General features: G+C 45.5%; 1 protein-coding gene across 1 annotated transcript in view; it reads right to left on the minus strand.

Annotated features, from left to right (window-relative positions):
• Positions 1 to 563: 563 nt before the first annotated feature.
• ahrra (aryl-hydrocarbon receptor repressor a) overlaps positions 564 to 20,438 on the minus strand; it is an 80,922-nt gene continuing 61,047 nt past the window's right edge. The window contains exons 5-9 of the mRNA XM_032551459.1: positions 16,207 to 16,296; positions 7,384 to 7,528; positions 7,162 to 7,295; positions 6,015 to 6,217; positions 564 to 2,899 (exon numbers count right to left, since the gene is read on the minus strand). Of these exons, the coding sequence (XP_032407350.1) occupies positions 1,786 to 2,899; positions 6,015 to 6,217; positions 7,162 to 7,295; positions 7,384 to 7,528; positions 16,207 to 16,296 (1,686 nt within the window). The 3' untranslated portion in view covers positions 564 to 1,785. The remainder of the gene's footprint in view (positions 2,900 to 6,014; positions 6,218 to 7,161; positions 7,296 to 7,383; positions 7,529 to 16,206; positions 16,297 to 20,438) is intronic.

Here is a 20,438-nt window from a genome sequence, read left to right on the forward strand (position 1 = left end):
AATGACAATATGTCAGATCCGCAGTGAAACGTGAGCTGGTGAAATGAAAATAAAACACAGAATCATCTAGATACACTTTTTTAATGTGCTCGATAAACGGGGCGATGGAAATCCGTCACGTTTGTCTCGACTAGCTGCTTCAGTCGGACTGGTGCGGAAAACGTCCCGATGTGCTTGCGTCGTGTTTAGGCTTTGAGCACACAGAGACCGATTTCACTCCCTTCACTGCTTACAAAATGAGCTCAGAGGCGTGGGGCAAACGCGGGGCAAACGCGGGGCGACGCGTCAAACCGCGCCCTGCTGACACACCACAGAGACGTGGATGAGGCTCTGTGCTCTTCTGCTTGCTGGGTCCGACCCAACAAGTATTGTTGAACAAGATGCAGAACGTTCTTTGGCCTTGCTGTTAGTTGAACGTGTTTTGGTGATTACCTCGCACATGGACTGTGCTCTGCTGGTATAGAGTTTGTAAAACAATCTCAAAATAAAATAGTCTGTAGTGCTACATTTAATAAACTTTATGCTAAAGCGTTGGGATATAAATGCTTTTTTTTCTAAAAATGAAAAAAGAAAAAAGTTAAATAATCGGGTCCATTAACACACAAAACGTTTGTCGTTTGGCGGATTTTAAATGAGATCCACTGAGGTTCATTACATAAGCAATAAAAGACAAGCAAAGATGATTGGATGTCACACGAGTGTATTATCTTGAACGATGACATCTGTTTATTTTTGTTTTACCATAGGTAAGAATTTTCAAGTTTCTGCAATGCTTGACTTCTGATCACATAGCGCCTTGCAGGTATTTATGCCCGGTGGACGTTTTAGCATTTTGTCATGTTGCAACCACGAGGTTTTATGATTTATGTCATGCGTGACTTCTCGCACCTGAGCGACGAATCTACGTAGCTCTTCCAGAGTTGCCGCGCAGACAAAAAAAATTACATAGCAATAAATCATTTGGAAGTTTGTGGTCGATAATTTTTTTAATCTGCTAGGGGTATTAGTACTTTTAATACATGTATGCTGCAAAAAAAAAAAAAAATCTAAAATAAACTGATATGCCATAATTTACACACATTGATGGAAAATGTTGAGTACGAAGAGAAACACGAGGGCACAAACTGGTGAGATTGTCTCAGTGAAAAGCCAAATATATCTGGCATTCTATTGCATAAGAAAAGCCTTTCGAGTTTTTTTTTGTCCCATCTAAAATTTGTTTTAAAATCCTTGAAAGCGACTGCATTACGTGAGACATCAAAATAATATTCAAAAATGACTTCAAAGTGCATTGTCCTAAGCGTCAATTTCAATGAAAGTGTCAGCGGATGTAAGTTTTCTCCTGCGTAAGAAAGTTTAGAAAAATAAAACGGATCCCCGCAGAATCCAGGCGTAACAATACAAAAACTAAAGGATTTTTTTTTTTCTTGGACATTTTGCTCACTCTCACTGAATCCAAAAGTGCTAAAAACAAAAATCTGTACCTTTTTTTTTCTTCTTTTTTTTTTTTTAAAGTAACATCTTCTGAAAGTCAAATTGTTGATTGTCAAAACATTGATTTTTTGAACCTGAGACCTTTTCATTAAGCGTCAGAAAAATGTTTGACATCGTGGGAGTCGCAGTGACCCTTCCTCTGTAATGCTAGCACATGTGTACGTGAAACGCTAAAGGGGAAAACAAGGTAATACGTACTGATTTGTTCGTGTCTGTGTGTAATTGTGCGTGTGAAGGGGGTTGTGTGTGGGTGGAGATCTGCTGATGTGTTCACGTGCGGCTGTCGTCCTCTCACTGCATGTAAATGTAGGGACTGGACTTGTGGTGGCCCGTGGTCATCACACATGGCATAACGTTCCTCGAGCCGCCCATCATGGACTGGTTCACGTCATGGCCGTTCTCAGGCCAGGGCGGGGAGTCCATCGGCTCCCGTTTGATCGAGTGGATCAAGCCGTGACCTTTGAACTCGTAGGCGCTGTGCTTGTTGTAGTCCAGGTGCATGTACGCCTTTTGAGGGTAGACGTTTGGCTCCATGAGGCTGACCGGCTGGTTGCCGCATAGAGAGTCTGAGTGAGAGAGTCTCTGAGGGCTGAACTGGTTGGAGTCGCCGTTACTGACCAAGTCTTTGTCGCACTTCAACAGACGAGCGCCGCTGTTGACCGCGTAGCCGGGGTAGGCGGCGTTGTTGTACGTGGGGCTGATTCCTGCTTTCCCTCGTTGGCACGGGGAGTACTGCGGGTCGTAGTAGTCCGTTTCCGATTTAAGCTGCAGACCAGTGCTTGGGTCGTACGCCCCGTTCCCGTAGTGACGGTCGATGGTGGCCTGGTTGCGGCAGGCCCAGGTTTGACCGTACGTCTCGCATCCGTTCTCCGAGTCGGAGTCGTGCTCTATCTTGATGGGCGGCATCTCGGACATCATGTGGCCTTCGTAGCACTCCCCAAAGTCGTTTTCGCTCTTCACCAGGTCTACGCAGTAGGCGTCCGCGTCCGACGACCCGTACAGCTTCGACACGTACACGTCCGCGCCCCTGCCGCCGTGGCAGCTCGGCGAGAGGCGGTAGGGCTTCCCGTACTGGCCAGTCCTGTTCAAGCGGTTGGATGGGATGTAGCTGACTCCCTGGGTGGCTCTGACAGGCCCCGCCCGCTGCCGCATGGGCCACCCTCCGCCCAGGCCCGCGGCCGCGCCTTTGTGGTCTGCCACGGAGGACTTGCAGAAGTTGAGGGGTTCCTCCTGGCCATAGAAGCTGTCAGAGCTGCACTTGAGGTTGTCTTTGCAAAGAGGGGACCAGAGGGCGTGGTGACTTCGCTGTGTAGTGCCCGGATGAGGACAAGTGAATAGAAGAGGGTCCGTCATGTCACCCATTCCTCCACCGATGGAATGCCTCCTTAGGTGCTCCCCGCTCTCTCTACGGAGACGAAAACAGAGGCAACATTTATTCACATATAAATTCAGTATGAATTTTTGTCCTTTCTTTCTTGAAGGAGTAATTAACAAAATCTAATTAGCAAACTGATGTAGTACCGGCTGTCACGGTACGGATATGCTCTCAGGAGCATATTGCGGGAAAAAAACCCAACATACAATTACTTGCGACCCCAGTTTCATCTTTCACTGTACTGCAAAGTCAGAGGAGGAGGAAAGAGCTTTTACGTCATGCTAAAAATGACTCGGCACATTTCACACACGCACGACAGGGAGGAACCTGCTGGGCCTTCAGGGCGAGAATTGTAACATTGTTAGTTTTATTGATCCAAGAAGGCGTTTGAATTTTAATGGAAATGGTGTTCACCAAGCTACAGGGTGGAGATTTTTCTGGTAGATTAAAAATGATGTATTTCCCTTAACTGGTGGAAACAAACTTGCCTTCACTCATCACGCGTGACGGAACGAAGGGCGTTGCACATTTTGAGATTGTTCTACGATGACTTTCATCTGCTTTGAGTTTTTTTTTTCCCTGCAAGAGTTTTGAAGGAAGCGAAGTGTTTTATCAATGTGCAGATATTTTCGTTAGACGTCTAACCGTAAAGATGTTTTACTACTTTATCCCCAAGAGCACAGTTGTGTTACCATCTGTCTTCAGAATTGTAAAAATGGAACCAAACACGTTAATAAAAACAGCCATTGATGTCAAAAATGTGGTCAACAGCTGGTTGAGTTTGGTGAAATGTAATTGACTTTCATCATCTCTGTTGGACAAATGGGCTACAAAGTTTTCAATTGAGTTTTCTGGGCCAAATAAAATTTTAAAAAAGCAACACAAAACATATCTGATTGAAGGTTTTTTGTGAGAGATACGTTTTGTTGTTCCATTTTTGGCTATTAAAGAACAAAGCACATATTATGCACACAGCTTGACAATCCTTTTAATGAACAACAGCCAGAGCTCACTTTCAAAAACCTCAATTTCAAATAATTCAGTGGAGTCGACAGATTGTTTGGCAAGTGTTGCTTCAAAAATATTGCCACTCTACTCATGTGGCTACGTTGGAATTGCCCTATTTTCTTCCTTTCTACTTAGAGATGAGTCAAAAAATAAATATCTCGGCTTGATTCACTGTGGTGGTCATGAGAATAATTCCATATGTGACTCATGTTTTCTGGGATGTGTCCCATCCCAGGAAGTAACAACAGCGTTTACACGCACGACCCGAAGATCTCTAGGTTTGTTGGCAGCGCACAGCAAACACTCACAGTGGGAGTGGCGTTTCTAGCACAGGTCGCCAGTCTGTCAACATCTGCGTTTCCATTCACCGTGTAATGGCGCAAATTCGAATTGCAAAAATAAATTCGCTCAAAGGAAATGCAGCAATTTTTTTTTTTTTTTTTTAAATCGTTTTTTGGTAAAAAGTTTTTGGGGCCAGCATGAGGTGGCTTTTTGACCGTATCAAAATGTGATCAACAACCAGATTTTGCTCCTGGTGGAAATGACAAAGAAGGCGACAGGAAGTGGTAGGAGGATGATGGCACAGCGTGTTTTTAAATGAATTATCTCGTGAACAAACTTCCTCACCTGTGATTTTAACAGCATTTTTTATGTATTTCGAAATTGTGGGGGTTTTTTTTCCCGACATTAGCAGGCGACTGCTGGAGCGAATAGCCCAACTAATTAACTGCTGTTAGCTAATATCAGATCGTCAGACAGAGTGACTAAAAAAGGTGTAATACTCTGCGCTGTTTTCCTAAATTTATTGAGTGTTTCACTTTTTTTTCCTCTAGTTTTTGTCTGAGAATCAAAATAATAAATAAATGTGGACAATATTCCAACTGTAATAATCAGTGGGCTATATCACGGAAAAACATTTGTTGCTTTCTGTTTTTAACCCCTTAACTGGCAGTATCCCATCCATGGGACAAATCTAGTTTGTTTGAATACGCTGCCTTTTTCGCCGCCAGTTAAGGAGTTGATGAATTAAATTAGATGATTTGTTTTATATTACTATAAAGCGGCTTTGGTTTAACTTCATTTTAACCTGTAACAACACGATAATCTCAAACAGATGCACGCCTATCCAACAGTGCCAAACGCGTTGTCGAAGATCTTAAAACAGGATTTCATTTCTTTCAGAAAGTGATCCATGAAGACACATGGACAGTGCCGCATTGCGAAGCCGTTCCCACATGTTTGTTGATGTGCCGTTTGAGTTTCTTTTTTCTTTCCTTTCTTTTTTAAAAATTCTCTCTCCCCCCTGCCCCCCATAAATCACAAACACTTGCGTGAAATGTTTGTGGTTCAGAGCACCGTTTCATGTGTGTTACATTCAACCAGAGATGTAAAATTCTGCAAATATGTTGCTGTTTTTGTGATGTACTTATAAAAACAAATCTAATTCTGGCAGCCTCTGTAATTTACGGTGCCTCCCTGGAGGGAGTTTGGTTGGAGACCTCACACTGGAAGAGACTAATCTAAGCCATATACTGTTTTTTTATGCCTTTGTTAAGTCATGAATCACTTAAGTGGTACCTACTTGACTTCACAAAATAAAGTAAGTACCTTGGTGAAGAAAACTCATAGGTCTCAACTAGAGTCAGCCAAAAGCAGCGTGGGAGACTCCATGTTGAACATGGACGAAAGTTCTTTGGTGAAAGAGCAAAACTGAGTGTTCTGGTCATCAAACACACCATCTTCTCTGTGGGGTATGGTGGCGGCACCGTCGAGTTGTGGGGATACTTTTTTTTTAAGAGGTATGGATTAAAGTTGCAGGTAAGATGCAGACCTTAAATTATACCACATTCGTGTGTTTTAGGCTTAAAATTAAAGCTAATATCTGCTTTTTGTGAAGTTTGTGCTTTTCGTATTTTGCAAGTATATCGATTTTTTGCTTTCTAGTTGTACAAATGCATACTTCAAAGGACTTGCAGCTGTAATTTTAGTTCAATTTGTACCTGAATTTGCCACTGCTTAAACACTTTGACAGCAATTTGAATCAGGACCAGGTACATTTGCTTTTTCAACCGTTTAAAAGTTTCAGATCCTTCTAATCATTCAAAGTGAACGGTCCTGTAGTGTCATTTTCTCTTACCCATGCTCCATCGGAGAGACAATCCCCCCACCTTTGTTCTTTCCACGCATTAAAATATTTTTCACTTTCATCTCGGTGATGGAGGGCAGTAAGAGGGGCACGGCGATGCAGAACAGACCCAGCTGGGCAGGAACCAGCGTCCCAGAGGGCGACTTCTTCTTCTGCCCATGGAGGAACTTTAACCGACCCTGAAACTGCATCGTCTGAAATGAAACAGAAACAAATGATAACTGACTCAAATTAAATATATGTTCACGTATTTATGTGAATTTCATACGTAGTTCAATGTTAGCTCTTGATAAGTTCTTGTTTTTTTTTATTTTCGGTACACTACGTGGCACAATCTAAATTCAATCTTGCGTCAAATGACTCAGCGACAAAGTGCTGGTATTTTTATGCTCTAATCTTGATGAGAGCTTCTGCAGGCTGCAAGAGTGGGCACAATTCACTTTATCTTTTATCAGCCTACGCTAAACCACGTCATCATTCAAAATGACAAAAGTATCATTCTACTGCATTATTTTCCAAATAACACAGTGGAAGACTCAACGTCTGCATTCAACAGGTCTGTAAATTTAGCTAATTTGCCCAGAAGTTGCTAACGCATTTAGCATGTAGGCTAAAATGGGCAGATTAGCTAATTCATCATCTTCATTTAGCTTGTTAGCAACAAATATTTGTCACTTTAATTTTGTTTTGCAACACAACCGAAAAAGATTATTATATTACAATTGTTTGTGTCATGTTTGTAACTTTTTTGAGCAGGGACTATGTTAACATTTAGTAAAGTTCAGTAGAGTAGGAGGCAGAAGACGGCCATGTGGAGCTTCTGGTTTGGCAGCACATGGCAACCAAACAAGACATTGTAGATGTCATTTTGCTAACTCCAGCAGGATTGTTCAAACTTGTACTCTTTTTATTCCCCTACTCTTGACCGCGATTATTTCCCTCTGCGGGCCTCAAAACCGTCACAAGAAGTGGTGTAAAGTGTGGCCTAAACCCGATTAATGCTAGAGAAATAACCGTAAAAGTTGAAATTGTGCAATAAAATTGGTCGTACGAAGGCATTAATTTCAATTTCAGATTAACTTGTGTCTTCTATTTTTGGTCCACGTGGAGTTTGCTTTGGCCGGTTCAGAGCACTCACCAAAAATCCAGACGTGCTGTCCAAGAGACAGCGGACTCTGGCTATGAAACATCTGTTGAGAAAGCAGGAGAGCTCTGGGGGAATTTCCCCTGCTTCCGGAGAGTTGAACATGCTGCTCACGACAAAGTCTTCACCTGTAATACGATGGTGAGAGAATGTGGATATGAGAAGCAATTTATGTGGGGGAAAAAAAAAACAAACAAACTTGTGAGCAGTACGCACTTGTTCCCGCCGCTAACTGGCTATCTGGCTCCCCAGACATCGCCTGATGTTGTGGGGGACACATGGCCCAGTGGAGCTGGCGTCTGAACTCCTGGCGGTCGTCTATGTGGATGTAGTCGAAGACGTTTTGGTGCATCACGTCAGTCTGCGGGGACAGGTTTGGGTCAGACAGAGGGTTTCACTAACACGTGTGCCTAGCTTTAGAGAAAGTAAGTCTTCTCTAGTCATTTCATCTCAGAAAAGCTTTAGCATTGTGTTATAAAGAAAGAAACACTTTCTATTGGCGATCTGTAGCCTCTTTAAGATCCAACATAAACCCCCCCCCAAAAAACCTATTATGGATTGCTTTGTCTAGTTGCCCCATTTCAAGATGATGCGCCCAGACCCTGTTAGCTTTCAGCTCATTTAGCACGTTAGCAGAACAAAAAGGGCGTGGTTTAAAGCACACAGCATTCATCCAATCAGAGGGATTTCCAGAAATCCGACTAAGCTCTGAGTGACGAACCTCTTGGTGGATGCTTAAATGCATTTAGTGTTTCAATCAGAAGACAAACCTGTAAGTTTTCCTCATCCTGTTAGCATCCGCTTCAGATTTTGCCAGTCGATATATATTTCTTAGGTCAAGTGGAAGATGACAGATCATCTGGTGGCTCTGTTCTGCTAATACTGAACTTTCTACAACATTGGCACGCTCGTTCTGCAGTGACGTTCACAGCAATTATGGGTTTATCATAAACTGCCAAGATGGATCAGGGTTTGATATTGATTGGCGGATTTTAACCTCCTGTCATTTTAGTCTTTCAGCTGATTGCGAGACATGCAGAACACGCTTTGATCACAAGTACATAAATGGTCTGAACTGTGAATTTGAAAAGGGTTGAAATGTGATGGCTGAACAGAAACAAACGCTCTTGTGTGGTCTACTGTGGTAGGTATTTATAATTTGTGGTCCAAATAAGGATGTGAGATAATTGATTGGACCATACAGGTTTGCTTGCATCCAATGAAGGAGACGTCATGGTTCAGTAATGATAGAACTGTGTCAGTGTACACAGTGCATCTCAGCTTGTTGTTTAAGGAGCTGTAGGCTACGTTCACTCATGAGGTGTTGATGCCAAGTTAAAACTTGTTTTTTGAGTGGTTGTTCAGCCCTCCATGGGCTGCCACCTTATCGTGGTGGAGGGGTTTGAGTGTCCCAATGATCCTAGGAGCTATGCTGTCTGGGGCTTCATGCCCCTGGTAGGGTCACCCAAGGCAGACAGGTCCTAGGTGAGGGACCAGACAAAGAGCAGCCCAAAGACCCCAATGATGAAGGAAAACTTTGGACTTGGTGTTCCCTCGCCCGGACGCGGGTCACCGGGGCCCCACTCTGGAGCCAGGCCTGGAGGGGGGGCACGATGGCGAGCGTCTGGTGGCCGGGCTTTTACCCATGGAGCCCGGCCGGGCTCAGCCCGAAGAGGAAACATGGGCCCCCCCTCCCATGGGCCCACCACCCGTGGGAGGGGCCAAAGGGGTCGGGTGCAGTGTGGGATGGGTGGCAGCAGAGGGAGGGGACCCTGGCGGTCCGATCCTCGGTTGCAGAAACTGGCTCTTGGGACGTGGAATGTCACCTCTCTGGTGGGGAAGGAGCCGGAGCTAGTGCGTGAGGTCGAGAGGTTCCGGCTAGAAATAGTCGGTCTCACCTCGACGCACGGCTCTGGTTCTGGAACCAGTCTCCTTGAGAGGGGCTGGACATACTTCCACTCTGGAGTTGCCCAAGGTGAGAGGCGTCGGGCAGGAGTGGGCATACTTGTTGCTCCCCATCTCGGCGCCTGTACGTTGGGGTTTACCCCGGTGAACGAGAGGGTAGCATCCCTCCGCCTACGGGTGGGGGGACGGGTTCTGACTGTCGTTTGTGCTTACGGGCCGAACGACAGTTCAGATTACCCACCCTTTTTGGAGTCCTTAGAGGGGGTACTGGAGAGTGCTCCTCCTGGGGACTCCCTTGTTCTGCTGGGGGACTTCAACGCTCACGTGGGCAATGACAGTGAGACCTGGAGGGGCGTGGTTGGGAGGAACGGCCCGCCCGACCTGAACTCGAGCGGTGTTCTGTTGCTGGACTTCTGTGCTCGCCATGGATTGTCCATAACGAACACCATGTTCAAGCATAAGGGTGTCCATATGTGCACTTGGCACCAGGACACCCTAGGCCGCAGTTCGATGATCGACTTTGTCATCGTTTCATCGGATCTGCGGCCGTATGTCTTGGACACTCGGGTGAAGAGAGGTGCGGAGCTGTCCACTGACCACTACCTGGTGGTGAGTTGGCTCCGGTGGTGGGGGCGAAAGCCGGTCAGACCTGGCAGGCCCAAACGTGTTGTGAGGGTCTGCTGGGAACGTCTGGCGGAATCCCCTGTGAGACGGAGCTTTAACTCCCATCTCCGGCAAAACTTCGAACACGTCCCGGGGGAGGTGGGGGACATGGAGTCTGAGTGGACCGTGTTCCGTGCCTCCATTGTCGAGGCGGCCGATCGGAGCTGTGGCCGCAAGGTTGTCGGTGCCTGTCGCGGCGGCAACCCTCGAACCCGCTGGTGGACACCTTCGGTGAGGGATGCCGTCAGGCTGAAGAAGGAGTCCTATCGGGCCTTTTTGGCCTGTGGGACTCCGGAAGCAGCTGATGGGTACCGGCGGGCGAAGCGGCATGCGGCTCGGGCGGTTGCTGAGGCAAAAACCCGGGCGTGGGAGGAGTTTGGAGAGGCCATGGAGAAAGACTTCCGTACGGCTTCGAGGCGATTCTGGTCCACCATCCGGCGTCTCAGGGGGGGGAAGCGGTGCAGCACCAACACTGTTTATAGTGGGGATGGTGTGCTGCTGACCTCTACTCGGGACGTTGTGGGCCGGTGGGCAGAGTACTTCGAAGACCTCCTCAATCCCACCAACATGCCTTCCACTGAGGAAGCGGAGCCTGGGGACTCTGGGTTGGGCTCTCCAATCTCTGGGGACGAGGTCGCCGAGGTGGTTAAAAAGCTCCTCGGTGGCAGGGCCCCGGGGGTGGATGAGATCCGCCCGGAGTTCCTTAAGGCTCTGGATGTTGTAGGGTTGTGTTGGTTGACGCGACTCTGCAATGTCGCATGGACATCGGGGGCAGTTCCCCTGGATTGGCAGACTGGGGTGGTGGTCCCCCTGTTCAAAAAGGGGGACCGGAGGGTGTGCTCCAATTATAGAGGGGTCACACTCTTAAGCCTCCCTGGCAAGGTCTATTCAGGGGTCCTGGAGAGGAGGGTCCGTCGGATAGTCGAACCTCGGATTCAGGAAGAGCAGTGTGGTTTTCGTCCTGGTCGTGGAACGCTGGACCAGCTCTACACCCTCGGCAGGGTCCTGGAGGGTGCATGGGAGTTCGCCCAACCAGTCTACATGTGTTTTGTGGACCTGGAGAAGGCGTTCGACCGTGTCCCTCGGGGAGCCCTGTGGGGGGTTCTCCGGGAGTATGGGGTACCGGGCCCTTTGATACGGGCTGTCAGGTCCCTGTATGACCGGTGTCAGAGTCTGGTCCGCATTGCCGGCAGTAAGTCGGGCTCGTTTCCGGTGAGAGTTGGACTCCGCCAGGGCTGCCCTTTGTCACCGATTCTGTTCATCACTTTCATGGACAGAATTTCTAGGCGCAGCCAAGGTGTTGAGGGGATCCGATTTGGTGGCCTTAGGATCTCATCTCTGCTTTTTGCAGACGATGTGGTCCTTTTGGCTTCATCAGATCGTGATCTGCAGCTCTCGCTGGAGCGGTTCGCAGCCGAGTGTGACGCGGCCGGGATGAGGATCAGTGCCTCCAAATCCGAGGCCATGGTCTTGAGCCGGAAAAGGGTAGAGTGCCTTCTCCGGGTCAGGGGGGGTGTCCTGCCCCAAGTGGAGGAGTTTAAGTATCTCGGGATCTTGTTCACGAATGGGGGAAGAAGGGAGCGGGAGATCGACAGGCGGATTGGCGCAGCGTCTGCTGTCAAGCGGGCGCTGTACCGGTCCGTCGTGGTGAAGAGAGAGCTGAGCCAAAAAGCGAAGCTCTCGATTTACCGGTCGATCTACGTTCCCACCCTCATCTATGGTCATGAGCTTTGGGTCATGACCGAAAGAACGAGATCGCGGATACAAGCGGCCGAAATGGGTTTTCTCCGTAGGGTGGCTGGGCTCTCCCTTAGAGATAGGGTGAGAAGCTCAGTCATCCGGGAGGGACTCAGAGTAGAGCCGCTGCTCCTTCACATCGAGAGGAGCCAGTTGAGGTGGCTCGGGCATCTGGTCAGGATGCCTCCTAGACGCCTCCCTGGTGAGGTGTTCCGGGCACGTCCCACCGGGAGGAGGCCCCGGGGAAGACCCAGGACACGCTGGAGGGACTATGTCTCTCGGCTGGCCTGGGAACGCCTCGGGATTCCCCCGGAGGAGCTAGAAGAAGTGGCTGGGGAGAGGGAAGTCTGGGCCTCCCTTCTGAAGCTGCTACCCCCGCGACCCGACCTCGGATAAGCGGAAGAAGATGGATGGATGGATGGATGGATGTTCATGCTACTAATTAAACTTCTGTGTGACAGTTTATGACCTCAAAACAAAATGCATGGGTTGGTGTCACAAAGCAGCGGACTGTTTACTGAAGTAATGATGGACCTCGCTGTCTACGGATTCGTTTTAAAGTTATTCAGAGCCGACAGTATTGTCATAAGAAGGAAGCTAATAAAAAGAAATTACAACTAATAGCAATGGCCTTTAGTGGAGCATTGACTACAACTTCTGTAGGGAAGTCTGTTTGGATGCGCAGTCGGAGCGAAGAGTGGCGGGACTGTGATGTGATGCGCTTCAGTGACACAGACATCTTTCATAAGTTCATGATCGCAATTTTCAGCCGTTGTTTACATTCAGATTCATCACATCTGGCTTTGGCAGAATTATGATGCATGCCTCACATCAGCGACATAAAAGCCGGACGAAACGCGACATGACCATTCATTCTGCAGACGCTTTGGAAACTATCGGATGCATATCGGAAGTAGTACCATATGTGGAAGAGGCAGAGATCAGATTTTGTTTTTGCAGGGCGCTGAAAAGATCGGAATCAGACCGTTCAGACTGTGATGAAAAAAGTTGTATATGGATCCCAACCATTAATCTTTTCATTTTCTGTTCACCCTTGGCCCTAGTGGGGTCAGCAGGGGTGCCTATCTCCAGCGAATGTTTCGGGCGAGAGGCGGGGTACACCCTGGACAGGTTGTCAGTCTGTTGCAGTATATGGATCCCAAATGGGCATTAAAAAGTGGATTTTTAATGAACATTTTAATAAAACATTTAGCTGCTTTGTGAACGTAGCCAAAGTCATAGAGCTACAGTCCAACAAAGGGTGTGTTAGCATCGGGACGGGAACATGTAGGTGGAAGAAGGTGGTCAAAGTGGATAAATCATGTGGGTATCCAGGTGCGACACCAGCACCGTAATGAGGGAAAAAGGCAAGTGGCAAAGGTAGTGAGACACTTTGGACAGTACGATGCTGGAAAACCTTCGGTGCTGCTATTCACATTAATGTTGTTCTGCTCCATATACCTAAGCACTTTTGCAGACCATGTAAGGTATAATCTGATGACTGTGGGCTCTTCCAGCAGCATAATGACTTCTACCACAAAGGAGAAGTGGTTGAGGAATTGTTTGAGGAGCACAAGAATGATGGCCTCATGTTTTCCCAGATCCTAAGACAGTCTACGATCTTTGGGATGAGTGAGTAAGCAAGTCCAACGCCTGGAGGCCGCACCTCACGACACGCAGAAGGTATGCTGCTCCAATCTTGGTGCCACACACCACAGCACAACCTTAGACGGCTGATGGAGTCCATGCCTCAACATGTCTGGGGAACCAACATGCTAATAGGCAGATCGTCATAACGTTATGCCAGATCAATATACATCCCCTTAAACACACACAGAGTCACACACACACACAAGTCAGGAGGATTTAGTCAGTGCAGCAAACAGCCGAAGGGCAGCTGCACGAGCAGAGAGGGCAGCTGTGTTTGTCAAACATTGCGTGACACCGGCTCCCGAGCAGCGGTCCGGCTAAGCCAGCCCTCCCCATCCCCGTCCGCTCTCACACACACGCACACACCCCCACAGCCCGAGCCGGGACTCCATCCCGCTTTCATCAGGCCTCTCCCCTCTCTCTTTTCCAGCAATAACTTTTGCTTTCTGTCATTCCCTGACAGATTCCTCGCAGTAACGTTCAACCTTCTCCTCTTCCCTTCTCTCCCTCGACCCCCGCCCTCTCTCAAGAATTTCCATGGCGGTGGCACGCGAGGGTTTTTGATCGCCTGCCTCTGAAAACACAATCTGTTCCCACCGTCTTCGCAAAGCACTTGGCCCCGCGGACTGCGGTTCCCTACTGGCGTTCGGGCGCACAGACGGATCGACTGACTATTGTTTTTGTGTCTCGTAAAGAAACATGCAGAGAGGGAAAGAGTGGAGGAAAAAAAGAAGAAGGGGAGAGTAAGTGATGTTTTAACTGACCTTCAAAGGCTAAATGCTCCAGCGACAAATTGGATCAAAGACCAGTGAATGTTTTCTGCCTCTCTCTGGGGCTTTTGTTGTGGTGCCACTCAGTGGAGCCTTCTCTTTTCTTTGTTTTTTCTGTGGTATATTAATAAATGTCCTCTCACTATAGTTATGGGCCCAAACTGGTCCAATGTGTTTGTTTGAGGCCTTGTCAAGGAAAGTATGTGCATATATGTGTGTGTGTGTTTGGGGGGGGGGGGGGGGGGGGGGGAGTGTCTCATTTTCAAGTCCTAAATGTGGGGAAATAGAACCTTTTGATCACCAACAAATACTCGTGAATGTGGTTTGCGTGCCGCGATGTTACGACTCTCCGTCATGTCCTTGCGTGTCAATACCTTGTCTCTTTCTCTTCAGCACGCATTTTTGCATTTCTCTAATGAAAAATACCCATGTGGAACGGCTACATCGGGCGGGTGAACTGTCACACCACCGCGACCGCAACGCCAAAACAAAGAGCCATATGTACGTGGCGGGAGTTTGACAATTTAATTTGTATTTTAATATTAAATTCCCAATCCATCTGCATGGCAGGTGGCAGTATGTCGTGTCAGCCGTCACGGTTTGTAAAGGTTTAAAGCAGAAATCTTTGGAAATTATCTAATTGTTTGATCTAAAACGAGACCAGCAGCAATTCCTTCTGCTACTAACGTATAATAATACGACATGGGATGTTACAGTCTGTAATGTTAGCTGTAGCATTTGACATTATTTACATTTAACACATAGACTTAAGCAAAATGTAAATTAAACACCCGCAAAATTTAAAAGTGCGTTTTGAGAGAAATAATATGTTTTCATTCAGCTTTTAATGGAGTAACGAAATAAATGAATAAATATGAATAATCGGTTGGACGAACGCCGAACTCCTGTGTGAAAACTGGTACAACTCTGAAGATTTGATAGTTTAATTCTCTCCGAACTACAATATCGTCACCTCAATAAATTAATGGCATAAATGTTTTTTTGTTGTTTTTTTTGCCAAAAGTTGATTTATGTACAAATATCACTTTTGACAAAAAACAACAACAACAACAAAAAAGTAAAAAATAAAAATATTTATTCCATTATTTTAAGAAGGTGGCAATATTGAGATCACTTTAGTTTTGCCACACAAGCTGCGTCTGGCAGTGGAATCCAAATTCAAGAACTACAGAATAGTTAAAATGATTCTCGGAATTTGATTTTGTCCTGAAATGGGTTTGAAAACAATGCAGCGTTGTCCTTTATGGGAGCACTTCACATTTATCGCTACTGTTCGGGCCGCTTTACGCCTCCGCAAGATGGAAAATTTGGATAACCAAATATCATAATTCAACAACCAAATGATAAAACTGTTGATAAGAACCTGTGAGCAAAGATATTCAGAGTATCCAGTCAGAATCCAGGGTTTGACTTAGTTTCACTTCGTTTCTGACCCGTTAGTCCTTGTATAACTACATGAATGATTCTGAACTATCCTTTTTCACAATTTAACTCCGAGTAGAAATACTCAATTATTATTGGCACAAAGAATCATGCCAAATAATAAAACGAGACTTCCTAAATTTAGTATCAGTTTTTTTTTACACTGTACTCTCAAAGGTTGTGGTTCCATAATGAACCCTGCACAAATTCACACAGACACGTAGATAAGGTGTCTCGGACTGCAGTGGTTTACATGTCGACTGCCTGCGGACAAAAGAGAGATTTCAACACCGAAAAGCGATTTATTTATCGTTTTAGAGGATGGTGGTGTTAGCATGTCGGAATAGGATAGCTAGTGTTGATATAATTTAAAATGGATGACGGGGAGCTGGCACCAGGAAGGGAGAATGTTAAATTGTCGGGCGATTCACGCGGAGACATCCAAAGAGTGTGTGTTAGGGTGGAAGAAAGGCCTTCTGGCACATACTGACGGTGAAAACACACCAGAATATTTCTACATGGTTGATTTTCATTTGTTTGATCAAAAATTGTGTTCAGTCAGTGTTTTTTTTTTTATTAGAAAACTCTCTGTTACCTCAATGTTTTTTTTTGTCCCATATTCCCATAAAACACATAATCCCAAGCCAAAGGTAGTTCTTTCCATTATTAGCATTGAGCACTTGATGCACTTAATCCTTTCCCACACACCTGGCAGCTTCGTTGTTTTGAATATGGATTTGTCTCATCTCAATTTCCACAACCTACGTGTGACGAAAACCTCGGCCACTGTTGTGAATGTGAACATCTACTCTAATTTTAAGCATATGACTTGTGCATTAAGTGTATTTAAATACAAAGACTTTCAACTCACCTGATGGAAACCCAAGTAGTCCACAATGGTTGAGGAAGCATAAAAAACCATGCCGTCACTGCTCACCACCAAGGCAAAGCCTGTTAGAGACTACACACACACACACACACACACACACACACAAATTGTAATTCATACAGTAAATAAACATAAGAGCAATAAGTACATTTATTTCTCTCAGCTCGACATACTGAGCATAAAAGGCTGAACTAAACAACAACTAAACAACTAAAGTACAAAAGTGTTTCTTTGAAGCAAGATGCTAAATGTAGCACAAATTCACTTGACAAACCTTTTCTTTTCATGAATGTATGAAAGTCTTCATAAGAGTCAGTAAAAATGGAACAAATGTACGGAGTTCCAGATGTGCCAAAACATAATAAATGACAAATAATTAGTCATGCTGGCCATAATGGAAAAGAAATCTGCAATCGTCTAGATACGTCAATAATAATAATACTAACAATAAAAAGCCTTTCTAGTTCTTAGAATAAAAGGACAATGTTCATTTTACTCAACCATATACTATAAAGAATAAAATCAGAGAAATTAATCATTTTAAGTGGTTTCTTAAGTTTTTATATATAATGTCCTATTTTACATGACTTTTGGCACTGTAGGACATCCATACCATACAATGACAGCAATAGTGAAAATTAAACACAGAAGGTCAGGTTGAAGAGTAGGCTAAAGAAACCCATGTTGTTTCTTCAGTAGTTTTTCTTCGGGAAAAATAAAGTCGTTTCTATTGACATCTAGACGTACAGTACCAGTGAAGTGATTATCCATGTGGCTGAAGCAGACACAAAACCTTTCACCTTAAAACCCAAGTGATCATTTTTGGTCTTTTGAAACAAATAAATAAATGCGAGCAAGTCTCCGAAAGGAAAGCACATTTCCTTTCTGTTGCTGTTGAAAAGTTCATCTTGGTTTGGTTTGTTTGAGCAGCCAGATGAAACGCCGATCAAATAGGAACGCCGCATATAAACAACGTGGCGGCTTCAGTCAAATGTGCCTAGACGGGCGGATGGAGAGGGAAGCAAAAGGTACGAGGAAAAACCCAAACAGAAGAGGGGGTCGGAGGGGGAAAACAAAGACGTTACAGGAAGGATATGTGGAAGTTGTCCTCTCATCTGTGAGGATTGGATTGCGTGACAACAGCAGGACTGGCTGACTTGCGTGACTGCTGCTGCCAGAGTCTGTCACCTCTGTTTTACAGCGAGAATATGCAGGACTTTTTGGATCTATGTGTGTGTGCTTGGGTGTGTGTGTGTGTGTGTTTTGGGAGGGAAGGGGGAGGTATTTTACATGAAGTACATCCTCATGGTCACTAAATTCACACTCACTCCCACAGTTTCCTCCCCCTTTCACAAACACCTTGCAGTGATCTGATAACCATCCACAGGGGACGCCATTCCACTGCACACACTCCGTCACAACTCGGCCTGCAAACTCGCTGAACTGATCGCTCTCCTTTCACGCCGTGGAGCTCATGATGCACTGAGAGGCGAACTGTGAAAGCCGTAACCTAGAAAAATGTCCGGACTACGGCATTGCAATTAAAGAAGATCGTCTTTAATTGCGGGATGAGCGCGACGAGAGAGAGGAGCCAGGAGGGAGGGGGGGATGGGAGGATGGAAGATAGGTGCTCGGTCGCGTTGATGCAGACGATGTTTGACAAGTTCAACTGCTGGCACATGTCCCCCCGCTGACCCCAAACACACACACACACACACACGCCGAGGCACCGACTGCTCTGACAGCCGCTCAAAACACACGACTGCGAACGTTTTTGGAAGAACGAATAAATACTGAATGCAGCTTAACATATTTAAGATTCCTAATTTCAAGGGATTTGGAGCGCTCGTAATATCATCCAGAAACAGAACGTCAGACTCGGGTTTAATAAGTGTGCATGAAAACAGTGACTTTCATCGTGATCGCGGCGGAAATGTAAACATTTCTGGCGTCTGGGGGATCAAAAACGTATCTGCGCAGGTGAAAACGCTCCGATATTTCAGTCAGAAAAACCTTTTAAATGACTGAAACGACGAGTCTTTCTGCCGACGCTCATCTCCGTGATTGTTCATTCAAACAATAGTCGTGAGCCATGTACTGTGTATATAGAGGAAAGCCATGTTGTTTTCATGAAGTCCTACAGGGGCCAAAAAGAGGTCAGGTTTTTTTCATGTCAGTCGCACGCAAGTTTATGTACTCAGTGGTGCACTTTTTTCCCATATGTCCTCCAACTCACTGAAATCCTGCAATAAATGCAGCAATAAAACCCTGAAGGACTCTGGCAGTTTTATTTTTCTGGAACAAACAGGATCTTTTAACCTGAAAGGGCGTATTTAAGGCAATAAAAGCTAATATTTTTTCTACTGATTACTTCAATTAGCTTTACAAAAAGGCAGCGACTGGCAAATGTATCACAGACGAGCGCAGCGCAGGCGTCGTTCACGTGTTTGAGCACAATACGTGGAGATTCGCTGGTTTGAGGGACACGGAATCGCGTTTGCATCTTGTTTTGCATAAAACACAAACGCCAAGAACGACCAAATATGTTCCACTTGTCCACAATTATTTGAAAACCGCAGAGCTGCAGAAGTAAGAAAAAAACCCCCCCAAAACTACTGTACTAACTCTGGCAACACTACACAAAGTGCTGTTTTTATATGTTTTTCTCATCATTTCCCTCAGTTTTCTTGGATTCCGAGGCTTTTAGGTAGTGGAAACACCTGTTGCTGTCCCACGGCACAAAATATCTGCAACTACAAACAGCCCCCAAGAGAAACTAAAACCTCTAACTTCCAACATCTTAGAAGTTGTGGCGCCATGTAGAGAAAAGTGTCCAGTTTTCCCTCGTGTTTGCTTTGTCTCCTACGTCACGTGAAGCAAACGGCAAACAGGACCTTTTATTGTTTTCTTTCCACAGTGACTTTCTTCTTGCCTGTTTTCCATAAGAGCCAGCTTCGTACTGGTTGTCCTGTCAAGTAGGAACGGGCGACACAGACCGAGAATTTTATCACAATACTTTGTGGTGCTATTGTGCTTAATGATAAAAATAATGATAAAATAACAATTACTTCTTTTGTAAGGTAGCTTTATGGCACAGCATTCGTAGAACTGCAGACATTCCGGTTTGAAATGAACTTCTTCAGGATGTCGTTTACCTTAAAGAAGCTCGATTTATATCACTAAACCGAACACAGTAACTGCAATTGATCCTATTTTCGAATTTACCAATATTTATTGACACTCTTGTGGAACAAACAGTGGAGAAAGTCAAATAATTTTAGTGTAAATAACAGTTTAAAAAAAAAAAAATCCATCATAAATAAAAATGAATGAAGACCAGAAGAAATTTTCCGCAATAAATGATAAAAAAAAATTTAAAAAAAAGACAACAAACTGTAGAGTTCAGATCGAGCCAAACCCAAGCTGAAATTCGGGCCGGGTCGGACTAAAATGATTTGCTTTACGGCCGGGCCGGGCTTCTGTGGCACATTTAGGAAGCCGCCAGTACATATAACAGAGAGAAACAAATGAGAATGCACGATTAAAAAGTTGTGTTAATCTACTTATTGTAGTCTAAATAGAGATGTAGTTAGCTTAGCCTGCTGAGGAAATACAGAAAGTAAGTTGAGTGCAGAAGTTAATCGGACTCGGCTCAAGCAGCTGCGGCGCTGGGATCCTATCAATCACACGTCCCAGAAGATTTACACTTGACTCACTCTGCGGTTACAACAGGTGACAAAATGGAGCCGGGACATGTTAAAGAAAAGCAAAAAAAAAAAAAAAAACGGGAAGAAGCTACACCGTTTACTTAAACGGCGGACTAAAATCTAAAGTAGGAAAATTATAATAAAAAAAAAAGATGTTGGGTTTATTATCAGACTTAACCAGCTGGGTTGGATCGACACCGTGTCTGTGGGCTGGAACTGGACCAGATCTAAACTCTAACAAAATCTTTCACCTGGATCTCTTCTGTTCCCAAAGTCATCTCAGGCCTCTTGGCTGCTGCCGTTGGTAGGCCGCAGCGTTGCCACACTCTTTCGTGTTTCAAGCGACAGGCAGAGCTCTGCGAGGTGTTTAGAGCTTGGAGTATTGTTTTATAACCCAACCCAGCTTTAAACATCTCCACATGTGTCCGTCTGACCTGCCTGCTGTGTTTCTTGGTCTTCACGACGCTGTTTGTTCGCTAATGTTCTCTAACAAACCTCTGTGGCCTT

Source organism: Xiphophorus hellerii, chromosome 21 (assembly GCF_003331165.1).
Source record: "Xiphophorus hellerii strain 12219 chromosome 21, Xiphophorus_hellerii-4.1, whole genome shotgun sequence".
Taxonomy (NCBI): Eukaryota; Metazoa; Chordata; class Actinopteri; order Cyprinodontiformes; family Poeciliidae; genus Xiphophorus; species Xiphophorus hellerii.